Here is a 12,708-nt window from a genome sequence, read left to right as displayed (position 1 = left end):
TTTATTATACATAAATATTCATTAGTTATTATAAATATCCAAATTGGCCCAAAATTTATAATTATTAAAATTCAAGACCAAAACTTATAAATATTTAAATTAAAGCCAAAACTCGGCTTTTATATATGTATAGATAGATTTATCAACCCTAACATAGAATTTAATGTATACTTGTCACATACCATTCATGGGACGATATAATATGAGTTGAAACCTCGTCATCGAAATACTATAACCCTAAAATAAAAAATAGTCTTATTAATAAAGGTGTTAAAACTCAAAATGTGATCAATAATTCATCCCTTTTTAACAATTAATCCATTTATGGAAAATATATTTCTCCAAATTCTATATGCAATCTCCAATAGAAATAGTCGAAGTAATTTAAAAGAAAACGAAAACAAATTAGCGTATTGGGCTTCCAAAATCGGCCCAATCAAAAACGAAAGGAGGCCAATATAAATATATTGTCAATTAGGGTTATGAAGAACTTCCCGCTGAATAAAATACAGTATTCCTTTGAGAGAAGCGGCGAAGAAGAGCAGTCAACCATGGCGTCTGATAGGCTTCTCTCCACGAGAGAGGCCGACATTCAGCTCATGCTGGGATCTGAGGTTCATCTCGGAACCAAAAATTGCGATTTCCAGATGGAGCGCTACGTCTTTAAGCGCCGCAAAGATGGTAAATTACCCCTACTTAGCCTGTTTTCCGTTGCAATTACTAATGTGATTGTTTGATAGTTTCAATTTGTTACTCTGCATATTTTTTGTTATCATGTATTTTTGTATGGAATTTGAGATTTGTTGGATGTTTGAAGCGCGCAATTAAGCAGAATTTTACTTTATTGTAATGTCTGTTTAGAGTAATTAGTGGAGATATACCAATTATATCTTATAGGATCATCATATAGCTGATATGTGTTTACTAAATGTATTGTTTCTAGTTAAGCTCATAATTTTGATAATTCGTAATTGTTTAAGCTGCCAGAGGTTACAAAATCAGTTTACGTATTATTTTTTTGTTTTACTTTTTGATCATGTATTTTTTGTATGCAATTTGAGATTTGTTAGGATGTTTGAAGCACGCAATTAGGCAGAATTTTACTTTAGTGTAATGTCTGTTTAGAGTAATTAGTGAAGATATACCAATTATAGGATAATCATATGGCTGATATGTGTTTACTAAATGTATTGTTTCTAGTTAAGTTAATAATTTTGATAATTGTTAATTGTTTAAGCTGACAAACGTTCAGTTTATCAGCTGCTTTTGGCTGTGATATCACTTGACTGATTTACTTATAATCAATTTATCAGGAATTTACATCATTAATATTGGGAGAACCTGGGAAAAGCTTATGATGGCTGCTCGGGTTATTGTTGCTATCGAGAACCCACAGGACATTATCGTGCAGTCTGCCAGGCCGTATGGACAGAGAGCTGTTTTGAAGTTTGCCCAGTACACTGGTGCTCAGGCAATTGCAGGGCGTCACACGCCAGGAACCTTCACTAATCAGCTTCAGACGTCGTTCAGTGAGCCGAGGCTGCTCATTCTTACTGATCCAAGGACCGATCATCAGGTCATTACCGTGGCACTGCTTAGTTTTATCCTTTGTTTAGGTTACCCGGTTTATGGTTAGGATAGTGTATGTCTTTATCTGATGCTGATATGGCATTCCATTCTTCTGCAGCCTATTAAGGAAGCTGCTCTGTACAATATCCCCACCATTGCCTTCTGTGATACGGATTCTCCAATGCGCTATGTTGATATTGGCATTCCAGCTAATAACAAAGGGAAGCACAGCATTGGCTGCCTGTTCTGGCTTTTGGCTAGGATGGTGCTGCAGATGCGTGGTGTGATTGCTCCCGGACACAAATGGGAAATCATGGTAAAAAAACTTTGAATGCTTGGTTCTTCTAATGCTTTTTTATGTGGATGTGCTTGTTAAACAAGTTGTGGTTCGACAAAAGTGAAGGTTAAGGTTGATGGATGAGATTTATGTAGTAGTAGTATTTGTTTTGACCGTAGTTGATTTAGCTTCACTGTTGTCACCATTTAACACTCAGGCAATTTTGGTAGGTCGATCTATTCTTTTATAGGGAGCCTGAAGAGGCTAAAGAAGAAGAGCAAGAGGAAGTTGCTGCTCTACCTGATTATGCCGATTATACCGCAGCTGCTGGTGCTGATTGGTCCAGCGCCCAAATTCCTGATGCCCAGTGGGCTCCTGATGTTTCTGGTGCCATTGCAGGTGTGTATTGTGTCTATATTAAGTGGCGTGTTATTCTACCTGAGTTATGTTAAATTATGTTCCTTTAATTGATTGACTAGACACTACTGTTAACCGTTTTCCTGCTATGGTGTATATTGCAGGTGCTGCAGTCGGCGGTGATGGATGGGATTCTGCAGCTGCTCCGGCAACAGAAGCAGTTCCCGTTGTTGATGTAGTCCCCATTGCTGCAGCTGGCTGGGAATAGGCGCTATGTTTTTCACTTTGGCAGAATCCCTTTTTCATTTATTTTAAAATTTTATACGATTGGTTTTTGTTGGTTCCAACGTCCAAGTATTTTTAGCAAATTAGGTGTAAAGACTTATGGGTTCCATGTCTTCATGGTGCTTCATATGAAATGAGTTTTTTCTTTTTGAGGATATATTTTTGAGGATATAAGTAATTGGTGTCGACATTTCTTTGTTGCGGTTATATCGGATTAATTATTCAATCAAGAAAATATTCTTTTTTGGTGATTGATTTAGCCTAATACTGGAATCAAATTTCACGAATTTTCTGGTTATTTATCCTGATAAAATTAATGTTCCTTAATACTAAATCGCAGAATATTTCTTGTTGAGTCCAAATTATAATAACAATTGTAGAAAATTTATTACTCCATCTTCCTTCACGATAAATAATTTTGTTTACTCCACTAAAATGAGTCATTTCAAATTTCAGTTAGTACTTCATCGTATTAAAATATGTGTCAATCACTATTAAATTTTACATCAAAATGTAGATATAAATTATTAAGACTAATTTTCGTGAAGCGAAATAATATAAACTTTTTTAAATTCTATTTTGTGTAATATTTTAGACTTGCAATTTAGCTCCAAAAACTGAGAGAAGAAACTGAAGAAGCCGCCTGCGTCCGTCATCATTCTCACTCTGTTGGAAAAAGAAAATAATAGAATTCCCAATTGTTGATACAGTCATCGCCGTCGTCGAGCTCCTCACAATGCCGCCTTTGTTCTCGCTTGCGGTTGTTGCTTCTGCAGTTTCTTATTAAACGTTTATCTCCTCACCGGTTTCCATTTTCTATATAAATATTGCTATTTCGGAATTGACTATCTTTGAATTTTGAATTTTGGATTCCAATTTCTGTGTTTGGTTTGGAGCTATAAATCGTTTTCTCTAGGTTCGATTTCATCATAAATACTAGTAGTAAATTATTTGATTTGACAAAACATTTCATAGCTATTATTCTCACATCTTAGTCAAGCTAGGTAGTAGGAATAGTTGATCAAACGGATTTCCAATCGATCGGAATCATTGGCCGGCCATGGCCGGGGTTTCGCGGCGAAACACTCGAGATAAAGCAACCTCCGCTGGCAAATCGCCGAACCTCCACAACACCAACACCAGAACCCGAAAGTCCGCCGCCGGAGGCCGCCGCGGTTTCACTCGGATCGTCACTTCCACCTTCGCGATTTTGTTGTCGATTGGAATTGTTCTCATCACTATCGGATTTTTTATGAAGAATTATTTCATAAACCCTGCTAAGGAGACTGTAAAACCCAGGGTCGTCACGCCGTTATCCGCTCCAAAGCTCATGGATCTTCCTATGGTGAATTGAAGACTCTTTTGGATTCTGAAAATATCATAATTTTATTTTAGTTGTAAAATCAGAGTTTTTATCATTTCCCCTGCAGTTTCAAGGGGAGCACAAGGAGAGTTTGTATTGGGGAACATACAGGCCTCATGTTTATTTTGGAATTCGTGCGCGGTGAGTTCATTTCGCTGATTTATCTAATGTTATTCTATCGATTGTTTGTATGGAAAAAATGTCATCTGTTTCTGCATTGATTTTATATTAATGTGTGTATAACAATTTCATCCTCAGCTTATGTATGCATACGGACTGACTGAGGATCTTGATATTTCATTCAGGATATCCCATTCTAGTTGTTCATGTCTTCTTCCAAGTGATAAGCATTTTTAGCCGCTCTCTTTACATAAGTTTGGCTAATGTGTATTTAAGCACTAGCATTTTGGTGTTGCTATGTTCTCTTCCTCTGTCTGCGTATCTCTGTTATTGCATCTGCTGTAGAGTGGTTGCTTGAGAAATTTTATGTGAGATGTTGTCATTGTCAGGACTCCTCAGTCTCTGCTGGCGGGTCTGATGTGGCTTGGTGTTAAGGATGGGAGATATGTGATGCGGCATGTGTGCCAGGACTCAGATGAGCTAGCGACATATGGTTGGACGCACCATAATGGACGGGATTATGGTCGTCAAGTATTGGTTGACCAAAAATTGGTGTTGACAACGAATTTCCTGAAATCAAGGGAGGAAGAGAGTGGTTATGGTGGGGACTGGGCAGTTCGAATTGAAGCACAAAGTGAAGTGTACATGCCTATACCTTTTATACTGCTTCATTTCAGTGTCTTGCATGGTTTATCATGAAATGATAAGATTTTTGCCTCTTTGCTAATCATCTGTAAAGTTGAATTAAGTGACGCACGTTACGTGCTGAAGTTTCAAGACTGAGAGGCATGAATTGCATTTTGAAGTTCAAGTAGAATAATGTAAGAGTCCATTATGTTTTGCAGTATAGAAGAATGGTTAGAAAGTTTGCTTCCCCTTACCAATGCATGAATAGATAAATGAACAGAGAACCAGGTAATGTTGCTACATCTGGAATCATATAAGGAGATGGCAAGGTTGCCAATATAAGGCAACAATGAGGCGAATCATTTACTCTTGTGTTTATCAATGAGTTCAGTATCTTTTCCTTCATACTATTCAGATGCTATTTCTTTTGGAACCAGGGCAATATTTTTACCTTTGCACGATTTCACTGCTTTAAATTTGTTGATACCCTGCCGACACTCCTTACGCGAAGAGTCATTTACTACGTTTTTGTCATCTGCTGTCATGACGTTTGGATTCTTCTATAGACTTAATGAGGAAATGGAAGAAATTGTGCACCTTTTCTTTTATGTGGCTGATGAAGAGGGAACTGCTCTAGGTCTGGGTAAGGGTGCCTCAGACGATCCTGATGACTTCCTTCTGGCATTTGGTTCAATGACTGATGTTGGTAACTGGGAACTTCATCTGGAATCAAAGGTACCATATCTTCAAACTTCGTTTTGTTTTCTTTTTATTTTATCTCCGTGATGATAATCAGTAGCTAGAGCCTGTCATACTCAGAAATATAAGGTTTATTCAGTACGTATTTCTGATATTATCTCCTATTAGATAGATAGCCTAATAATAGCTTACTGATTTCTTAAGGAGAACTTTGAGTTCCATTATGCTGGTTTCAAGACACATAACATTCACAATTTATCTGAGCTTGTCCAAACCAATCTTGCAATCCAGGTATGTACAAATTAGTTATGTTATTTCAAAGTTCAAACTAGTATACTGTTTTTATTCACATTTTTGGTTTCACTATGGAGCCCCTGCGTTTTGGCTGTATCTTTGCAATACTTAAAACACAATTTATGTTCTTTTTTTAGGCTCGGACAATCGGCCGACTTCAACTCTCGGATACATCTGATCATGCTTCAAATATTCTAGTTTTCCAGGTTTGTCAATCATCAAATTTTTCATAAATCTTTCTTGCAATTTCAACATCCTAAAATTTAACTAAGATATTTGTTTAGATATATTTTTGTTCTCATCCATGTTGCTCATCATTTTCTATTAATAGTTCAGGTTTCTGCAATAATTCCTTTCAAAGTGGATATTGCTTTTGTGACAAAATTGAGTGGTTCTACTTCAAGATTAAAAGAACGTATCAGAAGTCTTATAGGTACTGTTAATCTGTTTTACACATTCAGGCAATTTAATTTGAGTTTTTAACAAATAAAAAACATTATATGTATCTTTTGCTGAGAAGTTCTCCAATTTAATCCACTGAATTTCATATTTGATACAACCTACGGATAAAATATGTTCATTAAAATTCTACTAATTTAAACTCCAGTTTCAAGATTTTTTCAAATTTTAGAAACTAGAAATTCCATTTCTCACACTTGCCAAGCACATGCTTTGACATATGCTGGTAAAATTTATCTCCTACTTCTCTGACTTTATTTGGAGTCAGGATGTTTCTTTATCTAATTCTCTGACTTAGAAGCTTATATTTTTGTTATATCAAGCCACCCCTTAATCATATAATTTTCTGCCAACCTGCTTCTCTCTTTATCACTTTGAACGTTGAAATCATTCCAGGCGACTCTTTATCCAGTAATCTCAAGCATAAACAGGAGCAATTTGACAACAAATTCCAGAGCTGTTTTGACATGTCCAATGAGGTATCAATCATGAAAGATCCTTTTCTGCCTTAGCCATCATCATTTAATTGAGTTTTATTAAATTTTTATATTGGATGTTAGACTTTGAGGTTTTTAAATAAATAAAGGACTAAACCTCATATATTGACTTTTAGTGATGTGCCAATAGTTTATCTGAAGCCGAATAACGAAAACCTATAATACCTATGCTAGACGGCCATATATGAAAATACATAATAAAAAAAATTCAGAACAAAGTATGTCTCAACCCACCATTGTAGAGTGCTGACACAATACAGACCACGCAGTCTTCTCTTGAGATGCCATCTATACACTGGTTAAAGTGGTTGCAATTAGACATTTTCTAAACAGAGCATTGAAGATAATACATGCAGATAAACAAGTGAAAACGTTGACATAGAAGATAAAAAATTACGATCTGCTAACCATATATCAGTGGATTTTATATATAACAGGCTTGGTTACAAGATGTCATGATGACTTTTTCATATGATTGTCACGTTTAGGTAAATTTATGTCTGAATTATTTGCATAATCTTCAATCATCCCTGTTGGTTTACTTCCATTTCTGTATCATATCATTTTCACCTTTTTTCAGTATTACGTATACTTTGCCACATTGTTCTTGATAGTTTCACATGTTCAATGAGATGTATGTCTGTTTCAGATCAACCCTGAAGCCATAACAGTGGCCAAAGCAGCACTAGGGAATTTGCTGGGCGGGGTTGGCTACTTTTATGGCCAATCAAAAATTTCACTTCCACCTTCCTCTAAAGTAAGGCGGGTTCTGAGTAGTTTACATGCTAATTTTTCAGGCCCTAGAAAATATGAATGATTTAGTTTATATCTTGAACTTTAAGTGTTTTTCAGTTTGTAAGCTCAACTTTGACTTCTTTTTCATGTCATCGTATGTAATGAAATTTGAGAAATTTCATAGTTATGGTCCATTTAAAGTTTTCTGTCACTGGAAGTGTGACTTGGTGATAAGTAAACTGAGGTGGATTTTAATTTTCCAACTCAACAGGAAACAATGTTGTTTCCAACCCTCATCATTAAATAAGGGTTAATTGTAGTTTATTGCCTAAACTTTGAGTGATTTCCAGTTTGCAGCCTCACCCCAACTTATTATACACCCCTCTCCCAACTTAAAGTTGTTGCTCACTACTCAAGAGGAACTCAAGCAATCTAGAGCACACAAAATTGTTTCTTTGTTTATCGAAACTTCTCTCAAAATATTCTATCCTAGGAACTAGTTGTAGCTTCGTATGCCAGGTATATTTTGCTATTCATAATATTAGAACTAGTTCTTGTTAATGTTGGTGATAACACACGCTTGCTCAGCCTTTTGAGTGTTCTGCGCAAAGTTTCTGCCCTTAATTCAACAACATGGTGTCTGTATTGGCTTCAACAATTATGCCATTTCTCTTTCTAATAAAGTGACACAGTTGTTATCATCCCATGCAGCTTGTCCCCGGTGATAATTATATTTCCTATTGGCCAGCTGAGCTATACACAGCAGTTCCAAGTCGTCCCTTCTTTCCCAGGGGTTTTTTGTGGGATGAAGGTTTTCATCAGCTACTAATATGGTGAGTTGTCTGTAGAATTGAAGAACCTGTAGTTTTGCTATGTTCTGGAGAACGTCTCTTTTGGTACTACTAGTTACTGACTTACTGCTAATGCTATCTTTTCTAGTGACTAATAAATTTGTTTGTTACTTGGAAAGGCGATGGGATGCTAATATTTCTCTGGATATCATCGGACATTGGCTAGACCTGATGAATGCTGATGGATGGATTCCACGTGAGCAGATTTTAGGTGCTGAAGCTTTAAGGTACTCAGCTTCTTTATAATACAACCTGAAAAATCTTACTCCTATTTAATTACTGATGTTAAGCTATTGGCAGTAAGGTACCATCGGAGTTCGTGCTTCAGCATCCGACAAATGGAAACCCACCGACATTATTCTTGGTTCTACGAGGTTGAGTTTTTACTGCAGTGTCTGACTTTCATCAAATACTATGTTTACTGAGAACAGCAGTGGTATCATACAATTGCATTAATATTCTAATTTTTGTTTTCAGCCTATATGGTCTACAGTGAAATTATTGAAGAGTCCAAAACTGTATAAAATTTCATTATATCATTAAAAACACTCACATCAATACTAGGATATTTTTAAGACTAGGAACTTTGTTGGCTTTGCTAGCTTCTCACAAGTACTCTAACATCGCTAGCTTCTCACAAGTACTCTAACATCGCTAGAATCAAACTTTTGCCCATCTTATTGTCTCTGCTTTTCTTTCGTAGGAAACGTCATACATTTGACACTTAAAAACAAGGGAAACCGAATTTCTTAATACGCACCTTCTGGAAAAATTTCATATTCGCATGCTGGATGGGAAAATGTAATGTTGCTTTAGTAATATAATGATTATAAAAATTTGTTTCCGCAGAGTTTGTTTGTAGCATTAAGAAAGACAAGTTTAGTGCCTCACAAATCAACGACATCTCCACCTTCTTGCGGCGAGCATTTGTGCGTCTCGATGCATGGTATAAGTGGTTTAACACTACTCAATCAGGTGAGCACAATACAGTTTTGAGTTTTCTGTATGCTACATATTAACTGCATGCTGCTTAATCCTCATAATTATATATATCAGCCCCTATGAACATGTTAGCCTCATTGTTCAATAAACTATCAGATGTATAAGTTGCTGACTTGCATCCCAGGATGCCAATTGGAACTATTTTAATTGGAATTTTGGTATTATATTCACAGGAAAAGATGTTGGGACCTACTTTTGGCATGGGAGAGACAATGTGACCACACGGGAACTGAATCCAAAGGTTATTATCCATTTCATATATGGTCCTGTTGGCTATCTCTATTTTCTAGGTGATAGTATATTTTTATGCGGTTACTCCAATTAAAACTTTCAACATGTCATACATTTGGTTTCAGGGGCTGATCTTATGTATGATTGATTTACGTGTTGTAGTTTCAAGGACTAGTGTAGTAGTGATTGTTTAAGAAGTTGCCTCGCACTTCAAATAGAATCTCCCAAAATGAAATCATTTTAAGAAAAGATATGGCATCTAATGTAGAAATTGCCTCACACTTCAAATAGAAGATTTATTTTAGATAGTTTGTGAGCTCCATCAACTAATATCAACTTATAAGATGTTTGACGAGCTTATAAGTTTTCAAACTGTTAGGGTAATAAAGCATAGAATCTAGAGAGAGAATAATGATTTACGTAGAGAGAGAAAATTGAGGAGTGATGAAGATGGAAGTGTATATGTTGTGAACTGACTGTTACTTGAAAACCGTGAAAAGATAAGATGGGGTAGAGGAACTTAACTTTATTGGAGCTTATAAGTTGTTTGAGGCCTTATTTTACCAAACACTTAATTTCTTGGCAATAGAACTTTTCCAAACATGATGTGATATATAGTACAATAGAAGTTCCCTTCCTAAATAAAACAAAAACTCTTAATTCTAACTATCAAATTGGGAATAACTGAATTAGTTTGACAAGTGAGCATTTATGATACTCTATAATAGTATTTTGAAAGATACCATACATCCAGGGACATATAACATCCTTTACTTTTAAGAATTTGGATTTATATGATTAATATTTTGCCAAGCCAGTCACTGTCTTCTGGATTGGATGATTATCCACGCGCATCACACCCCAGCGAAGATGAAAGGCATGTGGACCTTAGATGTTGGATGCATCTTGCCGCTGATTGTATGAGTTCCATTTCAGAATTTCTCGAGGATAGTCACATCGGAAAGGTCCAACCGAAATATGTACCTACAAAGTCTTTGGTTTAATCAATTATTGAAGTTTATACAAAATGATGCAGGAGTATAGCTTAACGGCGAAGTTGCTCTCAGATTTTGACCTTTTAAATCAGGTAGTTTCTGTTCTTTTACCAGTCTTATCACTTCCACAATTTTGCATTATTCAATGTGAGGGAGAAATTCGATTGTTTTGTTATTCTCATATACTTTTCTCATTTTCAGATACATCTTGACAATACCAGTGGAGTTTATTCTGATTATGGAAATCATACAGAGAAGGTAACTCTTTATTTGTTATGTTACTGCTGCTGTATCACTTCCCAGCATCAAATACTACTCTCTTGAATCTCGATTACATGATTATATTTACCAGTGCCCTTATTTGCGCTGACACTATGCATCTACCTTAGGTTCGTCTAAGTTGGCAGATGGTGGAATCAGCTGGTGGTTATCCCTCACGTGAACTTTTACGAGAAGTGCTGGAGAAACCCGTGCTAAGACTGGTCCCTCATATTGGCTATGTCAGCCTTTTCCCCTTTATGAGTAGACTTATACCAGCTGTGAGTTAATCTAAGTAATAATTTGTGTTCTTTTGGTTTCTCATCCGTTCGATTTTTCCAGAGGTCGTTTAAAACTCTATATTCTACTTCTTTCAGGATTCATGGATATTAGAGAAACAACTTGATCTAATCTCAGACACAAGTACTCTGTGGACTAAGTTCGGACTCAGATCACTGTCCAAAACAAGGTAAGAGACGATGTTTACAGTACGCCTCGTGATGAATAAATTTCTCCATTCCACAATCATTGCAGACATTTTGATAATCGTAAAGCTTCACACTACATTTGGTATCTGACTATCTGTGATGCAGCTCAATATACGTGCAATGGAATACTGAGCACGACCCACCATATTGGAGGGGGCCAATTTGGATGAATATGAACTATATGATTCTCTCAGCACTAAACTATTATTCTCAAGGTACGCGCGTGTTACCATTTTGGATTTAGACTTTGTTCAACCTGTGGTAACAATAATATTCTTGATTGTTGCAGTGGATGGACCGTATCAAGACCGGGCAAAGATCATATACACCGACTTGAGGAACAACTTGATACAGTATGAAACTCTCTTTCAAAGAATGCAACTCTCTTATCACGTTGATGTGTGGTAACTATTAACTTTTCGTATCGCAGAAATGTGGTGAAGAACTATAAGCAGACCGGCTTTTTGTGGGAGCAGTACGATCAAAAGAAAGGGAAGGGAAAAGGCGCTCGATTGTTTACAGGTTGGACATCACTTATAGTATTGATCATGGCTGAATCCTATAGCGAGAGCTAGGAAAGTCTTATTCAAAATGCAACTCATATACTTGTTTTCTTTTAACATATGGAGTAGTATTATAGAATATAGATATAGTTTTATCACTTAGATGAAACTCAACTAGTTAAGTTTGCCATCTTTATAGTTGCTAATGTTATGTTGCTGATGTATAATTTCTAGTTGGGGTATTTGTTTATAAATTTCTAAACTTTCATCAGATTCTGATTTTTCATACCAACTTTAAAATCTGCTAACTATTGATTGTTCTGATTTTGCAACCAATTAAAATTTTAGCACTAACATAGTTTAATATAAACCTGATTTTACATATGAAATCATTTAATTTAGTATAATAAGATGTTTTTGTTGCCTAAAGCATGACATCGTTGTGGTTGAGTCAATGACGTCCAATAATGCCCATGCAAGTAAGACATAAAGTTAATCCAGTGTAGAAATTTTGATTGGCTGCAAATTAAAACAAATCAATAGTTTGAATGTAAAATCTTTGTAAAATCGAATTTTGATGTTGGTATACAAAACCAAAATTCTACTAAAGTTTAAAAATATACAAGCAAATTACCACTTTGCCGGTAATAGAAGAACTTACATCTTTTGTTATTACTGATGTTTTTGACGAATGAATAATTTGTAAAAACATCTCTTTTGAATCACTTTTTAAAGATTGTGTTAGTACTTAGTAGTAGTACTACAATGTAATCGTGTTATCACCACCGCCAACGCCAGCGTCGCGGCCGCAGCAGCAGATAAAAGAGAGGGGATTGTGAGATCTCCAACGGCCGCCCGTCTACACCGTGGTTCCCGACGACGGGCTCTGCCACATCACCGCCGAAGTCTTCTCCAACATCGTCACCGCAGACGAAATTCAGGCGGCCAACAACATACCTAACCCCTACCTAATGAAGGTGGGCCAGAATCTGACCATTCTGCTGCGGGAGCTCCATTGAAATTTGAAGGGATTGCTCAGCAGTATAATGTGCCTTGTCGGAGTGAGAATTTGGAATCGACGGTTTTGTGTTTAGAATT

General features: G+C 36.2%; 2 protein-coding genes across 4 annotated transcripts; both read left to right on the top strand.

Moving 5' to 3' along the window:
• Window positions 1-492: 492 nt before the first annotated feature.
• On the top strand, window positions 493-2,739 carry LOC125208909 (small ribosomal subunit protein uS2-like). The gene is made up of 5 exons (XM_048108436.2): window positions 493-681; window positions 1,314-1,576; window positions 1,688-1,885; window positions 2,077-2,245; window positions 2,368-2,739. The coding sequence occupies exons 1-5, from the start codon at window positions 552-554 to the stop codon at window positions 2,469-2,471; spliced, it is 864 nt and encodes a 287-aa protein (XP_047964393.1). The 5' UTR covers window positions 493-551; the 3' UTR covers window positions 2,472-2,739.
• Window positions 2,740-3,084: 345 nt separating this feature from the next.
• LOC125211840 (mannosyl-oligosaccharide glucosidase GCS1-like) lies at window positions 3,085-11,881 on the top strand. 3 transcript variants are annotated; one of them, XM_048111777.2, is made up of 22 exons: window positions 3,085-3,833; window positions 3,919-3,992; window positions 4,361-4,612; window positions 5,165-5,333; window positions 5,502-5,588; window positions 5,729-5,797; window positions 5,928-6,024; window positions 6,447-6,529; window positions 7,197-7,304; window positions 7,994-8,115; window positions 8,253-8,360; window positions 8,434-8,507; window positions 8,983-9,108; window positions 9,309-9,376; window positions 10,185-10,331; window positions 10,403-10,453; window positions 10,563-10,619; window positions 10,751-10,900; window positions 10,997-11,088; window positions 11,213-11,322; window positions 11,397-11,460; window positions 11,538-11,881. In XM_048111777.2, the coding sequence occupies exons 1-22, from the start codon at window positions 3,549-3,551 to the stop codon at window positions 11,680-11,682; spliced, it is 2,538 nt and encodes an 845-aa protein (XP_047967734.2). In that variant the 5' UTR covers window positions 3,085-3,548; the 3' UTR covers window positions 11,683-11,881. The 3 variants fall into 3 exon arrangements, with proteins under 3 accessions (XP_047967734.2, XP_047967733.2, XP_088924908.1); XM_048111776.2 differs by having other exon boundaries at window positions 5,036-5,333; XM_089068782.1 differs by lacking the exons at window positions 3,085-3,833; window positions 3,919-3,992 and having other exon boundaries at window positions 4,421-4,612; window positions 5,236-5,333.
• The last annotated feature ends 827 nt before the right edge of the window (window positions 11,882-12,708 follow it).

The sequence above is a fragment of the Salvia hispanica genome, chromosome 3 (genome assembly GCF_029641045.1).
Source record: "Salvia hispanica isolate PSC_SH4W2 chromosome 3, Shi_PSC_v1, whole genome shotgun sequence".
Classification (NCBI taxonomy): Eukaryota; Viridiplantae; Streptophyta; class Magnoliopsida; order Lamiales; family Lamiaceae; genus Salvia; species Salvia hispanica.
This window is presented reverse-complemented; position numbering and strand designations above follow the sequence as displayed.

What these genes read in the sequence shown, in the direction of transcription:
- LOC125208909 (XM_048108436.2), top strand. Translation starts at nt 552, where the DNA reads ATGGCGTCTGATAGGCTTCTCTCCACGAGAGAGGCCGACATTCAGCTC. An exon ending in ATCCAAGGACCGATCATCAG is followed by an intron (nt 1,577 to 1,687) that starts GTCATTACCGTG and finishes ATTCTTCTGCAG; the next exon opens with CCTATTAAGGAAGCTGCTCT. An exon ending in TGTTTCTGGTGCCATTGCAG is followed by an intron (nt 2,246 to 2,367) that starts GTGTGTATTGTG and finishes TGTATATTGCAG; the next exon opens with GTGCTGCAGTCGGCGGTGAT.
- LOC125211840 (XM_048111776.2), top strand. Translation starts at nt 3,549, where the DNA reads ATGGCCGGGGTTTCGCGGCGAAACACTCGAGATAAAGCAACCTCCGCT. An exon ending in TATTTTGGAATTCGTGCGCG is followed by an intron (nt 3,993 to 4,360) that starts GTGAGTTCATTT and finishes TGTCATTGTCAG; the next exon opens with GACTCCTCAGTCTCTGCTGG. An exon ending in ACGTATCAGAAGTCTTATAG is followed by an intron (nt 6,025 to 6,446) that starts GTACTGTTAATC and finishes AAATCATTCCAG; the next exon opens with GCGACTCTTTATCCAGTAAT.